Below are 20,121 nucleotides of genomic sequence, written 5' to 3'. Positions count from 1 at the left end.
AAACAAATTTCCATCAGCAAGTAAACGTTTTCTTTTAATCATGTCGGTCACTATTTCCAAATTTCATTATTTCGTCGATTTCACGACGTTTCCTTCGCTTCGTTTTGGAACGTTTTGCACCGACCCTCCGAACTCGAGGAGCTCTTTTTCTGCGACTCAGGGCAATTTCGCATAGATCGATTTCTCTTGAAATGACGTGAAGCCGATATATGAGGATATATACAAGGCGTCCTGAAAGTTCACCGCAGAAAATTCCTTTTATCGATGATTTTTTTCATTATTTGAAAATCAATTTTTTCCTAAAAATATTAGCACGCTCCAAAAATTACATTACATTACAAACAACGCAAAGAATTTCGACAAATATACAACTCTGCTTTTTAATAAATTTTTTATTAGTACTTATTTAAAAAAAAAAAATTTAATTTGAGACACCTAATAATTGCTAAAATATTTATGATCGAGAATTAGCAAATATTGCGAAAATAACCGCAAGTCAGTCAAATTGTTGTCAGTCAAAAAAACATAAAGTATGATTTCTAGAACACCACATATATAAACCAACCTCCATATACAGATAGTACATCTGCATCGCCATATATGCTTGAATTATGAAGGCGCGTTTGCATAAGACTTTTACGGCGGATTTTATCCTACGTAGTTTATTGGCACATCCCTTATTGGCCGGCCCTCTCACTTGGAACCGACAGCGATTAATTCCTTTTCCCCTCCACAGCCGGATATGAATTTTATTTTAGACGCAATCATTACGGATGCATACGTACTGACTGCATTCGCGATGGAAAATCCGCTGAGTCATCCGTTATTCGTGCTACGACCTGGCGCCAACATAATTTAGCATTACGAGGCATCGAGAAATGTGGGCGCAATTACGAAATCGTGAAAGTTAATAGCATTTGATGACTTGGCGAATTGGATATGCGTTAAACGTTCAACAATTACGGGAATAAACTGCGTCTTACTACAATCTACGAATATATGCTACCATTAGATTATTTCTATAAAAAGCTTATTTATTTATTTATTAATATATTATTTTTCTATTATTTAATAACTTTTATATCTATTATAAATTTCTTTTTTTCTCAAACAAAGCTTTTATCTATGAGAATTTTTAAAGTTTTGGAATCGATATTTTGGCGAAAATTTTTAAAAAATTCTGCATATTAGTCGCAAGTTTCCAATTTACTAAAAATATATTAAAGTTTTTTTTAAATAAAGAATAAAATAATTTATTATCTATTTGTACTCTAGTCTATTTATAAATTTATATTTATTTGTCTTGCACACGTCTTTTAATTCACGTAAAAATCAATTTCTTTAAATTATATATAATTTAAAAACTGTTAATCGACTAACGTGTTTTCCGACCAACGAGAAAAAAGTTAATTTCAGATTGACCACGTAATCTGTAAATTCTAAAGTTTCAGTTTATCCAATATATAATATCAATCATATTAATCTTATTGTTACGTTATTTATTTATCTATTATTTTTAATATTAATATTAAATATTAAACTTTAATATTAAATATTTTATATTAAATATTTAATATTAAATATTAAGACTTCCACAATATTTATCATTGTGATATCAAATTCTTCTATACACTGGGTAAAAAAAAAAAATAAAAGCAAAATGCTCGTACAAGTATTGTTCCAATGCTGTAACAAAATGTTATACAATTGGAATATCCCCATCTCTTCTCTATTCATATTTCACGTAATTGCCATAACATCAACCTGCGGCTATTTGCGATACGCGGAAAATATCTCCTATAGACCGCAACGAGATCCTTTCCATACCTATAAACTGTCAAAATTGAATCACTCGAGAAAGCCAGCGAATGGCGGATGAAAATTCCACCATTCGACATCTTGCACGCAAATCTTCGTGACAAGTTCTCTTCCTAACCCATACAACCCCATCGAACCCCATCACTCTGTCACTCTTTCATCCTGCAACTTTTCAAGTGTCTTGAGACATATCGAAGAGCGTCGAGTTACTTTCTCGTATCTCCTTGGAGATGGAAACTTTACAACCAGTCAACATACAAAGATCGCGAGAAGAAAGTCGACCACGGCGAAAGTTGCGAGTGAATTGGCGGAATATTTCGTAGCTGAATACCAGAACTGTCGGAGTCCGATTGCACTCTCGCAGTTTCTTGTCTCGCTTTCCAGCGAGACGAAGAGAAGTCCTCGTCAAAACGTCATTTCGGAAACATCGAGATAAGAAATCTGCATATAACAAGTAATCCTAAGAACAGGAAAACTTCAAAAGTATGATATATACGTCTTGTTGTTGTAACAATGTACTTAAAATTATAAATACAAATAAGATGCATTATCTTCATATATGTTTTTACAAAAAATGATAAAATGAAATTGATAAAATGTAATATTGTCTAGATTACTTTCTTCGCTTTTTGTAATATTCGAGGTAAATTCCCTCGAGAGCAATCCGGCTTTCGATCGTTCCGAATCGACTGGAACGTTACTCGAGGATCGCGACGTAACGGCCTCCGTCCGTCGCAAAGTCTGAGTTGCACGTTCTTGGAGATGACGTCTCCAGATGCTGCACGTGCGTCTCTCGTCTCGCGAGATACCTTGCGACGAGTATTTGCGACTGCGATTACGAAAGTCGAAGACGATTCGATTCAACCATCGGAAAGGACGGTACGAGACGGGAACGATTCTGCTATCGATTTTCTCGGGCACGTATCTACCCCTGAGCTGCTTTTTCCCTCGCAATATACTGATTATTCGGCGCCAGTCACGTTTTTGTATTACATCGGATATCACAATACGCTATCTCGTACCGAAAAGAAAACGGCAAACAGAAATTTATTATTTCTCCTCTTTTATATTTATGCGTCCGGTGGTTTGATTCCTAAAATCTTTAAAGTCTTTTTTTTGTTACACGTCGCGCGCTCTTACCTTTGTATAACATCGCACGTTTAGACTCGAGAGGAATTTATGTTCGACGTACAATGATTCGGCACGCACCCTCGTTCATGGGCGCAATTCCCGCGTAAGCCGTCAATTTTTAGAGATCAGTGCGTGTCACTCTCGTGGACCTCCACGATTCGTGGATTCTCTAGATCCTGTGAGAAATCGCCGATTTTAGACTGTCGTACATCTGGTTATCCTATAGCGATTTCGTCGTAACGACACCAGGAAATTCATTTTCTTCTCTTCGCTCGCCTTCTTTTCGAATAGATCGGTTCTCGTTTGCTTTAATCTCGGTTATCACTTATATATATATATTAACCAAATGATAACGTGAAAGAGAGCGTTTTGAGGCCACATGAATTGATCACCTGTTGCTCAATCAAATATACGAAACAGCGCTGTTAAAATTACGATTTATTCCTATTATATTCGTTTTCGCCGCCGGCTGAGGTAGGGCAAATATTTGCCACCGATAGCAAATGCAATTGCGGCTCGGTAGCGCGTAAATTTTGCGGAAATATACACGTTACGAAACGCCTCGCTCGTTGTAAGGCCAACATTGCTCGTGGAATTGTCGGGGCGGGAAAAGTCAACAAAATCCTGAAGAAGCGCTTGTTGCATCATTCGTTTCCACTAAAACGGCACTGTTGAGGCCTTTCACACTTCGACCCTCTCGGAAAACAATTTCTTTATCGTCCGTACGTAAGCGTCTCCTCGTAAAACGAGGGTGCCAAGAGATCGGTCAGAACTTCTTCCACCGCACAGGCCATCCCTATGCGGACAAATCCTCGAAAGGAAAAAAATGTAGCATCTCTCTTTCCCTTTTCGGGAGCGCATTCTGAAATCTTACGATGGCGACACAGGAGAGACATAAAGTTGAAAATAACGATAAAAGGATCTTCTTCGAATGGGCGCGCGGTGAATCTAAAGGGACGGAAATAAAATGGTGTGCCGTTTGAAATCGATCATTCCACGTTGACTTCATTGTGTTTCACTCGAACGTCGACTTACTACTTCGTCCGAAAATACAAAAGATGAAAGAGGATAAAGTAATCAATATTATGGTACGACGTGATATTAATAATTAGTATTTTTTATTACTGGAATGTTAATATTTTAATTATCGAAAAATTGTGCCTGTGTTTGTTACGATAACGTCAACTTGACGTAATCCTACATCACGTTCATGAAATCACTTCAAATTATTATCATCATCATCATCAGACTCAATAATCAAACATAAAAATATGAAAACAATTAAACGACAAATGTATAAACACACACATACACACATACACGTGTATGTATATACATATCAGATTGATCACATATGTATTGAACTGTGCAAAATAATTTGGATTGATATTTTATATGACGACTATTGTGTTTCTAACTGATTTTATAGTATATACCAAATTATAAATACCAAAACCATATATATCATATTTATATACATCAAAAGGATACAAAATTAGTTAGAAACGCAATAAGGCGTAATAGACAAGATATCAATTTTAACTCTTACTCCGTATTGTTATTTTTGACACCTTCTAAATGTACAGGTGGGTCAGCGTATTTTCGGTAAGTTTATTAATATGTAAAAGTGTTTTTAAAAATCTGAAAAAATGTACATACCTTCTTTGAACATTCTAAATAAAGACTAAAATCATAAATTTGAAAAATAATTTACTTAAGTATATTATTTTATGATTATTTGTTTTCGAGAAATTGACATTGTTAGAAAAATCACAGACAAAAATAATCCACCATTACGGAATAAAGGTTAATTATTCTTCAGTTCAATGTATAAGAAAGCACATCTGTGATTGATCGGAAGGAGCAAACATATATATAGAGTTCTCAATATATTTTCCTCGCTTTTTTGCAAAATTAATCAAGTTAAGAAAATAGGGGCTATGACTTAATTTTGTCTTATGTCAAGGTGAAAATTTCTAGAAAGAAAAATTCTTTCTCACGAGAAAAATGCCGAGGTCTTACGATCGCATTGCGGCAGATATAAATCCAAATGTAACTTGAATAAAAAAAACTCGATGTGCATCGAATGAAATATGTTGAATACATTGGCGAAAAGAAGAAAAGAACCAAAGAGAGAGAGAGAGAGAGAGAGAGAGAGAGAGGGAGGGAGAAAGAGAGAATGAGAAAAATAGAACGCAGAACATCGTAAAAGAAAATGGTAAAAAGAAAGACGTTCATCCCCGACGATAACTCGTCCACACGCAGTCGGTCCATCATATTCGCACTTTTACGCGCACGCATTTACATACATAGTCAAGTGGTAGAGAGGCTGAGAAATCGCAAATAAAAGAGAGAAATGAAAGAATGTCGTAGGTAAAACGAGCGACGGTACGAAAGGAAGACAAATTCCTACAAAATCACGATGTCTTCCAAGGAGAAAAACGGCATCTTCGTCATCTTCGTCATCTTTGTTGTCTTCGCTATCGTTCTCCGGTCGTACAATAGTCGTCGCGCGACCTCGGACACGAGGAAGTCGCGGTGGCCGGTTCGCCAGGCGGACAATAGCTTTGCCGACGACTTTGTTGTCGTTTGTCGTCGCGACGCGGTCGACGTCGGGCGTTTGTATTGTTTGTCGTCGCCGGTGGAAAAGCGCGCGGAAAGAGGATATAGCAGAAATGCAGAAGGTGGAGAAGGTGGAAATGATTGCGGGGACCATGCGGAAAGTCTGCAGGCGATTTCTATTGTCGACCGCGAAACGCTCTCTCGGCCGCCGATATAATTGGCGCAGCCGCGCGCCGGATAACTCGGACGATAACGAGGACAAAGAAACGACACCGCGGAAGAAGACAATGAGAGGGGGGGGGGGGGGGAGAGGAAAAACCCGAGAAAGTCCCGGGGTTGTCGAGTATCGGGGTCGCCGTTCTCTTCGGTCTTTCTAGCGATAATAGCACGCGAATCCCGTGTTAAGTTTGACAGACTCCACCGAGAAAAAGGACACAACTTGTATAATAGTTCTTAAAGTTTCTTAATATATAGCTGACTACAATAGCAACTGCTATTTGCGATGGTTTTATTTCTCCGCAATATATATAAGAACCTGGCGATTTCTTCCGATTGGCTGGCGCATCTTCTATTATTTCGGATATTTTTTTAAACATATGTTGATATTGTGACTTACGTCAAGAAGATAATAGTTTAAAGTCTTGTTGCATGCTGTCAAAAGAAATACTAGTGAATAAACATTTATAGATAAATTTCCTTTTCTGTTCATGCTAAAAATACAATTGATTTATGACAGTGTCATTAACATTGATTTTTTTTAAGATAATTAAAATTGTCAAACCAAATCATGTGATTTTTTATTTAAATTAAAATAAATTGTTAAATTATTAAAATAAAACACAAAGTCTGGTTGTAATGTTTGGCGCGACCCTGTATACATATATTATTTTTCTAATTGTAAATAAATATAGTTTGCGAAAATTAACTTAATACATTAAACATTGACAATGCCATTAATTTGAAAATCAAGAATTAACCACAAAAGAGTAAGATATCAATTCGCACTGTTTTTATCGAATAATTATTGGACGAAACTCTGATAAGGAGAGTTAAAAGGATAAATGGAAGGGTAATGGTGAAGTGGATAAGAGAAATCCAATAATTTTTCCTTTATCTGCAATCAGTCGGAATACTAATTGTTCGAATAGTATTAGTGGTTTAAAGAAGATATTTCAAAGTTATAGAGAGAAAAAAAGAAAGGCAAATGGGGAGGTATAAATATGTGCCAACTTTTGAATATATCTTTAGTAAGCTTGACTAGTCCATCTATATCCAACAAGTTCATTGGTTTAAAATGTATTTGTGAATGAAGGCGAGTAGATCAGAATACGCGAAAGTACTACTAACCGCACTAACTTCACCCGCGAGTTCCGATTGCTCTTGTAATTGACGAGACTGTGAAAGATGGACTTTCTAAGAGCCGCCCCGAGGCGTTGGTGGTAATTGCAGTTTGATCGCGCCCTTACTGCAAACTTTCACCCAGTTTGTGGGCCTTGTAATAAGTCTCAAGTTCGCTTTCCAGTAACTTTAACCTCAGACGCAGCGAGAACTTGTAAAAATTACAAAAGTGCCCTTTTCTTAACCCTTCGTTAGGCGCAATATCTAATAGATACAAATAGATATTATTTTAAGCCATATTACTACACACTACGATTTTTTTATCTATTGTAATATTTACGAATTTGTACTTTACTGTTTTTGACATATTTTAATGCCTGATATATTAACATAATGTTAAGACAAAGTTGTTTTAAGAACCAAAGAAAAATGAAGGAAAAATATTGCGCCTAACGCCGGGTTAAATTGTAAATCGAATGTCCAATTGGAAAATAGAAACGCTTCCACAAAATGTGCAATTTGAACTATAATTTCTAATTTATTAATGAGAATATCCCAAGTAATATCCTGCGATTTATAGAAACTATAATATTTTGAACGTGAAATAAAAATTTAGATGATCAAGACATGACCAAAACAAAGATAAATAATTTAAGAAATATAAAATTTTAAATAAAATGTGTGTGCTACAAAATGTAATTAATTCTCCACAATGTATTGTATATCTTTTTCATTGAATACTTGATTTTACATTTACGCAAAATAAACTCCATGAATAATCACACACGCGACTGCTTCGAATGAACAACCGGGCGTCGGGAGGCTGCTATTAAATCAACTCGAGAAGATTGTCTTTATCTTTGTCGTATGAGTGCCGTCGAAACGGAAGCAGGACAATCGCGGGAGTTGTTTGGAAGTTCGTATGCCGCGTCCTCAACTTAGATTTAACTACGAGTTCACCCCAAGGATTAATGTAGCGCCGTCGTAATTACATGAAGAACGGGAGCGATGTGGGTCGAATCACGTGTACCTCGAAACAGGTCGAATTAATCTTCTTGCTCGCCCCAAGGCTGAACTTTACACACGATTCGCGCACGACTTCCTTTGATGCACTTCAGTCTTTATTAAATATATCTTTTAATTGGATATCGATTAGATGTGAGGATATTTTACATGATTTGTTAAGGTCCATGTTATTGAAAATGTTACATTTTGTATTAAGAGAAAGAGAGAATATATCAGTCTCTCTTTCTCAAAATAAAATATTGTTTTCTGCTACGATTAAAAAGTTTTGATAGACTACCCATTTTAATTATTTTGATATGATTTTTTTTTTTTAGACGCTCAAGTTAAAAAAGCAGAAATAAACATATTCAAAACATGATGAATTAATGATATTAAATACCTTTATATAAAAATGAAATTAAAAACCTTTTGCAAAACACATTTTCAATTATACAACATTCAAAACCGTAAAAATATGAAGCGAAAATATCGTGCGCAAACGCGATTCGTGTATGACCCTTTTAGTAAATCTTTTGAAAAGACTTCCACGGTATATTGAATTTCACGATTTCATTCCGCTGATCGCATCAGCGTTCCCGCGCATCTATCCATATCAGCGGACTACCTTCCGAGAGACGAAAGATCTGTTTTCCCAGGGTGGGAAATGGGAACGGGGCGGTCCAGTGGCTTTTCCTAACTTTCGATCCCCCGAGACCGGTCGCTGAATGCCCAATGTCTACGATCCACGGAGAGCTATCCTGGTTTTACCCAACGGCACGTCCAATGTATAATTGACGAGCCGCAAAAGTTTGTTTCGCATCAATGTAAAAGACGTGTACACGTCAAATATTTTGACATTTTCTACAAGTGTAATATTTTCGGACAAAATACGATATTTAACTAATCGTATATATGTATATATAAACTTGATCTGTTATATAAATCATGATCATTGATTATTTCGATATTTAAAGAAATACATACCTCTTTTATAGATAAGAAATGAAGCAGTCAAAAATAATGTCTTTTGATTGATTATACTCGTGCGCAAACGCGAAAACGCAGGTATATCATGTTATTCAGGTAAATCCATCTTATTGATGAGATATTTAAAATCTCGCTTTCAATGAAAAATTAATTAACGTAATTTTGCGAACAAGATAGCTTATAACAGTAATATGACATTTTCAAAATTACTATTACGTATTATACATATTAAGAAGCGAGATAACCAAATCATTTTCTTACTTGATACTGCATTTATTATAAGCTGAAAATTACGGTTCGTTGTCTTATTACAACCATTATACATTCGCTCCTCTTAGAGGAGAATTTGCTTAAAAGATAAGCTCCTTCTCTTTCTACCTATATAATATTATCAGCACCTCTTCCGTGCTGCATAATGCATCGGTTATTCTTCTATAGAGTTTTAAACACCATTAAAACGTCTAATAACTAAAGATACCTCTTTTCCTTTGTGATTACAGCGGAGAATCTACCGATGGGTTTTCCGATGATCACTCAAGCACCGACGACAAAGGTAGTTGAGATGGGCCACAACGCGGTTCTTCTTTGCACGGCGGTCGGATCCCCGACGCCCATCATCTCCTGGGTGCGAGACATGCTACCTATCGACACGTCAAATCCACGATACACGGTTCTGGATTCCGGTAAGTAACGAGCACCTGTCAATCAAAATACGACCAGAGCATTATATTATCGTTCGTTTTCTTGAGAGATCGTGCAACGCGTGTGCTCGAAAGCTCGAACTAGTTTATGTAGCTTTGTAAAAGGATGTAAAAGGATACGATACAGATACGATGCGACGAAATAAACGCGACGTTATCGCGGCGAGCGACGAACGTCACACTTTATTCGCGAGACGAGAAAGTAGGCCGATAAGGGAGAAAAGGAACGTGCAAGGACGAGGGGAAAAATATATGGTAGGTACAGTGAGCGATCGAACGATGACAAAGGCTATGAAAGATAGAAAGATTAAGAGTGTTTGGCGGGTACACAGGTAGGTAACAATGGGGCGCCCCGTCGACGGCGCGCGACCGCTGGCGCATGTCATATCTCGTTGAGTGCCCGGGTGCGTAAGTCACTGTCAACTCGCGGCGGCGTTGATCGAGTGGTCACGCGATACGCGAACATCCAGCACATCCATCTCGTTTGCCGAGAGCGCACCTGGCCCCTTCGTCCCCCTCTTTCACACGTACTCACCGAAGCACACTTTGAGCCCGATCATACTCGCCTCATAAGCGCCTTTTAAAGTGTATTCGCGCTATTTCGAGCGGCGCGCTTAACGATCCGGTTTAAATAGCAATTCGTTATTTAAATAGCAGATCGTCTTTTCATCTTGACGACATCGATCCGTCAAAGTTTCAGCGAAACGCACTATTTGCCAAAAACACGAGTTTATAACTTCTTGAATCTTGAATCTCGCATGATATGTGACTATGATAGTGTGATCAATAATCAAACATACAGAATGAGAAGGTTCATTTAAATATTATCGATGTTACGTTTCTTTGTTATTTAAAATTCAAAAGGAACATGGTGGTTGAAAATATGTCGCGTGTCTGACCACACGTCGTTGTGACTGTCCCGTTTGACACATGTGCGCGTGCTACTCTAAAGATCCGTACATGTACATTAATCTACGATCTCGCTAGTTTAAACAAAATGTTAAGGATCTTTTTATAAGCATAACCTCATGACAACATCTACTATGAATGTCCATTAGAGTCTCGATAAGAAATCTTGGTTACAATTCATCCAATTATTTGTTAATCCAGAAATTGTAGTAGCACAGTTCGTGTCTGATTACAGATAAATGCGACTACTGATATTTTTCAAACATGAATGTACTACTTTCAAAATTCATAATTTACATACGTAAAATGTGAGGATTTACATAACCCTTCTCCTGCACAGTAATTACATTCTGCCATTAAGTCTGGCTTAACTCCACAAGATGTCTTGTGTGTGATTACGATAAATTCAATATAAATAAATTGTATATTCCAAAAAAATCCTTATTATAACGCAATTTCTTTCTTTCTTTCTTTCGCATGTTTTTCTTAATGTCTAACAATAAGTTTAATTAAGAGGAAAAATATTCTCGACGAAACTATATAAGGCGCATCGCTGTGAGCGGAAACTCCTTGCGAAATATATTAATAATATTCCCCGAGGAAGTCGACGGCACGATAAGGGAGGGCGAGAACGAATAATTTCCAACGAGCGTTATACGGAGTTTCGTTAAAGCGCGATGCATCCCATTATCATTACCTTCGCCGCTTACATGAGCTGCACCTTCGCGCCACGTCCATACATACGTACGTACGTACGAATGCATGTATGTATAACGCTCACTTTGTTTTTATCGCACGGCGGCGGTATCATTATCGAGCGGCACGTCACGTAATACCGGCGATGCACTTCCCCAGACTATCTTTACGGTGCTCGCCGCAGTTTGCCGCGACGTGAAAAGTGTACATTAGATGCAACGAAAGCCACCGCTATGTGTATGCAACGCGGTACACATACGCGTATACGGAGGCTTGCACGTGCATCGTCGTGTGCGTGTGCGCGTTATGTATTATGGATACGTTTGCATACTCTACCCGGCGCATCCGTATGCATCGAGGTCGTATGCGTGTAGGAACGAGGCGTCGATACCAACGTGTGTGCGCGGCGTGGCAATCTTGCTAGAAATTGCCGTGAAGAAACGTCACGGAGGAAGAAATTCCGTTCGTTGGGCGAGACGGGTATCCGATCGAGAAACTCGATCCCACGCAATACGCGTGTTGGTCCGCAAATTCGTGAAATTCGTCGATTTGAAAAGCGAATAATCGGGCGGGATGATCGGGAATGAGGGTCCTCCGACTCCGACCAACGCTCGTTTTCACGATCGATAGCCGCGATAATGAAGTATGTCGAGCGTTTATGTAAATTCGTTCGGCAGCGAGAGGGACGGGCCGTTACGCGGCTATTATTATTGTAATTAGATGGGAGGAATAATGGCGTGTACTTTTAGTGTTTTTGCTACCTCTTCTCTTTTCCCCCCTTCCTGAAGGTTTGCCTATTATCGCGGTTACTATTCGAACACATCTACCGTTCGTAATAATGCTAACATAGTAGTAACAGTAAATTTATATCCAAGTTTCCGATATTTATTTAAAGTTATACTATTACAATTTATACTATTTATATTAGTAATATTCGATGTAGCAAAAATTATTAAGACTAATTAAAGAGAAAAAAATCAGAAAAAAGAGAAAATAATTTTTTAAATATACATCTTGTATATTAATGTGTAAATAACAAATAAATTATTTAAAATGGTTACCATTTAAAATAGTACCTCGAACTTTGTCCTCGTATGTTTTCAACAGAGAGAGATCCCCAGCATCCGTAAATTAAATTTGTCAATGTGGGAGCTATGCTATTTGTCATTGTGCATCTTTTTATCGAGTGGAAATAACGGTGCCATTGTCGGCCATAAGATCGAGTTAAGCGTAATTTAACGGAAAGGGGTTGATAACCTCAGTCTGCGTGAGGGGTGACCCCCGGAGTCACATCAGTCACTCGCTCGCGCCCCCTGAACGTTATTCGCGTGTCTTCGCAACGCCCCTTTGTACCCCACACGCGTCCTCCCTCTCCCCCTTTGCCACCCCTCAGTCGATAGCGCGTATTCGCAGAGCATGTTACCACCGCCGCCGCCGCCGCCACCGCCGCCACTGCCGTTATACGCACGTCTCATAAAATATACGGCTTAATGTATCGCAAAAAGTACATCACAAGTCGATGTACTTTCTGCATACAGCAGCGCGCCAAGTTTCGCGCGAGGAAAATGGATGGACGAGAAATAAGGAGGAAGAAGCATGCCGGAAAGAAAAGACGTGGCGAGAGCCGACTGGGCGCGAAGGGGACTGACGGAGCTGGCCGGAACGAAAAACGAGAGTTTTCATAAATTTCATCGTACCCGCGCTGACAAGCATTTTTCTCGTAAATCTTACCTGTCTTCGAACTCGTTAACCGAGAGCTCGCTCGAAAATCACGCGCGCACGTGTCGTCGTCGTATCTATCGCCCCGATACCGTTAACGCATTGCGGGACGCTATGCGATAGATTGCCCGTACGTTTTCAGGGATCCCTGATGATGCATTCTTGACAGCGTTTTTCATCGTTCCGCCATGTTTTATCACGAAACAAGAAGTGAACGTCACCAAATAACAGCACGACGGCAAAAATAACATACGCTATCCGTCTGTGCACTCGATACATCATGTTTTTCCCAAAATAAAATACAAACTTCTCCATATACACGCAATCTATTTTCAAAATTTTATTATTTTAAAAACAAATATTACAAACAATTACGTTTTACGCATTGAACATTTTGTACCGTGATGCCTGAACACTTATAAAACATATACATATGTATGAAAATATTTATTAAAAAATTTATCTAAATATTTTTATTTTCGAATTGTCGAAATTTAATATTATTCAATATCATACTTTTTTCATTGATATTTTTAAACACAAAATTAAAAACTTTTTATTATATAAAAATATTTATTTACTCTTCAACTGTGATACATGTCCAATCACTCATATGTCTACTAATTATCATTATGTAAGAATTTTTATTTAACCATAACAATCGAATAAATCAATAATAGATTTGAATAATTTTATATACATAACACATAACGAACTGTCAGAATTTTTTTCATGTACCTCTCGACATACTTTTTAATTTTGAGCAGTTTGCGAATGTGACGAATGTCTGTTAGAGAAGGTTATATATTCAGCAAAAAAGAATTATAGAAGATGGCAAGCGTTTTATAGAAATAATGGAAGGGAAGGATGAAAATGATAGGCGTTTTTCTCGCTAGGTTCATCCGTTTTCTCGCAACAATTAAATATAGAATTATACGAAAATTGCGCGCGTGCATACGTATTATTCAAATCTCGCAGATTAAATTTGCCAGGCGTTTCGCCCCGCGTTGTCGGCGAGAATTAAGCCAGTGTTAAAATTTTAACTCACTGCGCGCTCTGCTTGGGGTTTGCTGTACGCGCGCGCACGCTCCAGATACTCGCCGGCATATACCATTGTTTGCGTTAATTTACGGGAATAGCTACATCCGCGATGTACATTAACGATATCAAAGCGTCCTTGCTTGTTATAGAATAGCGCTTGAGACTACGAAACTATTCTCTTGCATTTTCACCGCGCACGATTAAATTCCGCGAGATCTTCGCACTTCGCGTATTAACACCTCCACCATCGGTACATGGAACTGTATGAACGCAACCAAACTTCCGCAGAATGCAATGGCAAATTATACATAATTTTATCGTCATAAAAACCTTTTTTTCTCAATAATTAACTCCGGTTATATTACATTTTAGCTTTATTATAAGAAATTATAAAGATTATAACCGTGTGCCTTTTTCGGTTGCCAAATAAACTTTAGATACATTTTTTCAAATTTTTTAGTTTTATATTGAAAAATATGTAGCGCAATTAAAAGAACAATCAATATCAGTTTATTACATCAATCAACAGCATAGTATACGGTATAGTAATGTTGAATCACGTTTTGATGAGAGAAATAAAAAATCTCTCTCCAAAAAGAGGTGATTTATACGAACAGCATCGGTGGGGTGACACGCAAGTAGCACACGCAATAAGCGTCTCCTGTCGATAAGTCGCGCTTATTCTCTCGGAAAACACGCGATTACATAAGGGCAAATTTAATTAGATACGCGCGCATATATAAGTTAAAGTAGTTTAACGTTTCATTTAACCCTCAGCGGCGTCTCGGTGGCTTGGCTTGGCGCGCGGCCTTTGAGGAAATCTCTCTTTCTCTCGGTCGTTCGCGCAACATCGCGTCGCAGGAGCGCAACGACGCGGGCAAAACTTAACATGGCGAATCGTTAAATTATATTTTGCAGTCCTCCGCTCGTAAAGCCGCGAACAAGGCGGTGGTGCGCGACGTAGACGAGGTAAAAGCGGAGGCGTCGCTTAGCGCTTCGTCAACACTCGTAAAATGCTCCCCCGTTTAAAGCTTCCCCGAGCGAACACTGAACTATGGAACAAGCGACGTAATACAATAGTGTGGCTAACTAGTGTGCTCTAACTAAAGACACCGCGTCGTGATGAGTATGGTCTGCTAGATCGTCTTCGAAATAAAAAATATGAAAGAAGAAAAAGCTTAATAAATTCTAATCAACGTTTTGAATTTTTTTTTTTTGTTTCTTTAAGATCATCTTTACTTAAAATCACAACAATAAGATGAGAATAAATAATGATATATAAGTACCTGTATAAATAAATTATTATGTAAATTATCTCTCTTTTATGAATATGTAAGAAAAGAAAAAAAAGGGGAAGAAATAAGAACTTTTATAAGTCTATAGTCTTTTATCTTCTACAAGTTTTGAAGAAAATAGGAACTTAAAAAGTGATTTTTTTAAATCATAATCTAATCATAATTACGAGATAAAAGATCTTTCGAGTTTCTCTGCAGCTAGTCTTTTAAAACTTGATGATTATGTCATTGATTAATATGTATAAAAAAGTTCGCTTAATGAGCGATATATTCTTATTACATGCACTTCATCTTTAATCCTCTATCCAATGTTTTCTTAACATGCTATAACATGCGTAATTATATTGGTGGCGATTGTAATCACCGTGTCAAAAGTAATGTCAGCTATGTTGAATTAACGCGAATCTTGCAATTCATCGAGAAAACAATACGACAGAAATATTTACTTTTGCTTTTGATGTGAAAACTACGATCTTTACGACAAAATTATCTCTAATTTATTTGGTTTGAATGAGTTAATAGTGAAAAAAACCAAAGTGGATGTACATATAAATAATATGAAACGAGCGTGCAATATTTTTATAGCGCTTTTTTGCTCTCTTGTTCGTCGCCTCTGCATCTGTTTGTATGTTGACTTTCTCCACGTTATTAATATTTTTTTTCACAGTGTCGATAAATAAGAATTTGCTCTTTCTATCCGTGTGTGTGTTTGCAAGAATTGCAAGGGTTTGGATCACGAATATGACACTCATCTCATTCTACAATCGCTTGCAAACTTCTCCGTGTTACAGTTGATTACCTTTAATATCCTAGCACTGATTAACAGCGTTACAACATAGTTCGACGTGTTGTGCCAATGATCAGCATGTTGTTAAACTGGGTTTTCCCCATGCGACTCGTCATCGAGATTCGTATCGTAAATGGCTCGACGTGATTCTCGCAGAAACACATGGGACGTGTTTCGTGTTGACATTTGCAAAATTTTGCACAGTTGCGAGGTACGAAGCTCGAAACAAGCTCCGGGGTAGAACGAACAACTCGGCTCAACACTGCTGAAATTTCCGATGCACACTCCTCTCCTCGGTCGGTCTTTTAACCCCGCCATTCATCCCTTTTCTCCTTCGTGTTCGCCCATAGCGAGCGGCGCGTCTTCTCCTCCCTTTCCACCGACGGCATCCTTTCCACCGCCGTCGTGGCTCCTGAGGAAAGCTCCTCCGGGGCCATTAGACCACCCTTTACCCAGGGGGTTGACTTATGACGCCCGCTACGCGGAGGGAGCTTGAGTGAGTTACTCTCCTCTCATGGTGGAAAGAATGCGATGGTTAAGGGAAAGATAGGCGAAAAAGATGGAGGAAAAAGAGCGGTGTGTTACCCAATATAGAGAGAATCGGATCTTCTTTGCTGTTTTCCGTTTTGAAAGACTCGAGGGACACCAGGGAAAAGAGAGAGAGAGAGAGAGAGAGAGAGAGAGAGATAAAAAAATGAAAAAGAAAACGAGAGCGTTCGTTATTTTAAACGATACTTTGTCAAAAGACCGGGTACGAACCCTCGTCGTGCAACGACAACGATATTCGACGGGGTTCTGATCGCGGGAATAATAACATTTCGAACAAGCCTGGCACGGAGCCAAGAAATCGCAATTGCATGCGATAGGAAGCTCGCGCGAGCGAGTACCGCCGCCTTTCTACTTTAATTAATCCGAATAGGCAGAACTCGGCGCGAACCTCTAAATAACTGGCGCAAACTCATTTCGTCGCTGTTATTTCGCAAGGCCTCCGATGTGTGTATATATCGCCTCCACCTCTCTTGACAATCGTCCAAAGCGATCCTCGCTACGATCTATTCGTGCCCGCATAATGCCATCGATTGTCCTTATATTAGCACAACGCGTCGCTTTCAACGGTAATTTCCCATCTGTGCCTTTGATTTGGCATCGAATACAGGTCGCGTTTACAATCTAGCTATGTCGCTGGAAACTGTCTCTTGATGCAATCAAGATCTCAGCAAACCAGTATCAACGTACGACACAAGTACTATTTAATGAAATTTATTAAATCGAGCATAGAGATAGGGGGAAATAAAAGATCCTTTTTTTCTTGCCTCTTTTTTTCTGCCTGATTTCAGTGCCTAATATTTGTTTTTTTTTTTCTTCTTCAGAAAGAGTATATACAATAGAACAATTCCATCTTATTTAGGAAAAGTGTAAAAGATTTTCTTTAGTTTATCTTTTTTTAATTTTTATAAACAATTATATAACTCTAATTTAATTTTCTAATTTTTATAATAATTCTATAATTTATTTTTCTAATAACAATTCTATTTTCTATTTTCATAAATATTCAATATGATTTTTTAAAATAAAAATAAGTTTGAAAAATAATAACTTTTGCAATCTTCTTTTAAAAAGTTTTCAATCGGACTCAGAAGAAAAAACGTAAAAATACTTGCAATAAGTTTCTAAATCACCTCTAATGATCAAAAACTATAAGTCGCAATAAAGCAAGTGTCTAACTCCAGCGTAATTGAAGCGAAACTTCACGTTCGATATCACACGTCAGAATTAAAAAGTGTCGCGACAACGTTTGCCGTGCCAACGCCGATGTGCGCGATGATATATACAGCGTACACTTTGGAATGTTTTCAGTGTAAACATATTTCCTATTTGTATTCTATCCTGATGGAATTCTGTATTCGCCGAGCCATGCGCAGCGAATTCATCCCGCGCTTCATCTTTCGATTCTATCCCGCGACGCATGCTATCCCCGGAAGGATGAGGCGAAGCAGCAAGAGTGAAACGACGCATCTCGAGTATTTGTATCGTGCGTGTCGCGTTTGCCTCCGTAATATTAAATATAAAGGAAAATATTTCAATATTGGTCGACAAACACATACGAATAACAGAACACGGCCGTACATGTTCTTTCGTCTATGTATACATTCGTGTCCCGTTGTGCATATTCGTATGCAATGTCCTGAATCTTACGAAAAGGCCCGAGAAAAATGTTGTCACTGTGCCTACTAACAGGAAGAACAAACACGATTTTCCAAAACCGTAGATAAATTCAATGCTTCTTATTCACCCGATCACGAAGTTCCCATCTGGATTGAATCAGTCGACTAGAAAATATCTACATTATACTCTATTTGTCTTTCTTGTTTTAACTGCAACATACTACTTCTTTATTATAATTAGCATGTATAATGTTTCTATGTATACAGAGTGTAACTCGAAAAAAATATATGACATATTAATGGCAAATTCTCTGGCCAATTTGGAGACGATTTTTCTTTAGTAAAAATGTTTTGAGGCATCAATAATTTTCGAGTTATAAGCGTTTGAAAAAAGATTTTTTTAATTAAATTTTAGAGAGTTAAAAGATTTAATTAACAAAATTTAACAAAATTAAATTCTTCCATTAATTTCAGGTGGTTTACTTTAATAAAATTTTCATATATATATATATAGTGTCTGATTTCAGTGCCTGATTTTAGTTAAAAAACTGAAAGCGACGAATACGCTGTTCTGTTAAACGATTTAATACTGCTGTTATATAACTAACTTGTGTAAATCTTAACCTTTTAATCATCAATGACAGATTCCCTGATGAATTTATAGCCCATTTTTCCTGGGTAAAAATTTGTTGTTACGCAGTACAAAGTTCGTAAACGTTGTTAATTGTCATGTACTGGTAATATTGATCGACCCGGCGCGAGAGAACCATGGTATTCACCTATTATTTTTATTCAACGTATCTCGCGTTGCATATCCTCGTTGATATAAAAACAAAATGTACGGCCAACAACTATTTAACAAAAACAAGACATTATACTGCACGCCCAAATAAAACATGGAAATAGAAGCAGTTTTCGTAATTTTATACGGAATGTATGATATTAAAAATTGTGCTCGAACCGATGCGAATGTCGCCTCTTGTATTCTGTCCCTTAAAATAAGCATTCGTGAAATAAGCGAAAGGCTAAGTTTTGATATTTACGCATGTATACTGCGTCGATCTTCAAAGTAAAACAGCAGCGCGAAATTTCCAGAAATATATGATACTTGTGCTTTATAACGAGATATATGAGCTGTTATTTTTAAAAACACGAGGCAAGGCAAATTAAAAAAAAAAAAACAATGTTTGGATAAGATATGATTACAAATTGAAGCGATATGTTTACCATGGTTTTGAGTCTTAAATTACCTCACTTTCAAAGCGCAAGAAGTCTAATATATGCATAAATATATAGTTCCGGAGAGTAATCATTTTTCACGGAAAAATTTTATAGCGGCAAAGAAAGGTAAAGAGATATCGCACTGTATATATAAAATTTTTTACTCATTTAAAATATTTCTGACTTCGATTTTTCGATCGATACGGTAAACTGGGATTATATGAAAAGAGTTGAACACAGGATATTATGTCAGTAACTTTGAACGATTATCTCTTGGTACTTTGTTGCATAATGTGTGCCGATCGTGCTTATAGTGGCGCTTGCGTGCGTTGATTATTTAAAATTTATAAACTGTCCACGAAGTGCGATTATCGTCGTCTTGTATTGTGTTTCACGCGTTCAAGATATAATTGTTCATTGCAATCGTCCCTTTTTGCCTTTATGAATATTTTAAACAGCTATTACGCCGTAAAAATATTATCGTTAAACCAATAATAATTCGCGCATTCTCCTGGTAAATTCTCTATCATTCTTTATCTTGCACGTACACGATAAAGCAAAAAGTTACGACTTCAACTAAGTAATGGAATATCAAAATGATCCTAAAGATAAAACCAAAAGATAAACCAATGAGATGGAGAGAGAGAGAAAAAGAAAGACATTAATTAATTAAAATGATGTACACTGCCGGAAGAAGTTTCTCTTATATTCAGTCCAACACGACAGTGCCATGAATTATCAGAAAT

At 37.4% G+C, this 20,121-nt stretch overlaps 1 protein-coding gene across 11 annotated transcripts in view; it reads left to right on the top strand.

The window, feature by feature from the left end:
* Window positions 1–20,121, top strand: part of Lar (tyrosine-protein phosphatase Lar) — a 399,608-nt gene that overhangs the window by 353,433 nt on the left and 26,054 nt on the right. For all 11 annotated transcript variants that reach the window (XM_072893354.1, XM_072893356.1, XM_072893353.1 and 8 more), the window contains one exon: window positions 9,342–9,524. In XM_072893354.1, coding sequence (XP_072749455.1) covers window positions 9,342–9,524 — 183 coding nt within the window. The remainder of the gene's footprint in view (window positions 1–9,341; window positions 9,525–20,121) is intronic.

Source organism: Anoplolepis gracilipes, chromosome 5 (genome assembly GCF_047496725.1).
Source record: "Anoplolepis gracilipes chromosome 5, ASM4749672v1, whole genome shotgun sequence".
Classification (NCBI taxonomy): domain Eukaryota; kingdom Metazoa; phylum Arthropoda; class Insecta; order Hymenoptera; family Formicidae; genus Anoplolepis; species Anoplolepis gracilipes.
This window is presented reverse-complemented; position numbering and strand designations above follow the sequence as displayed.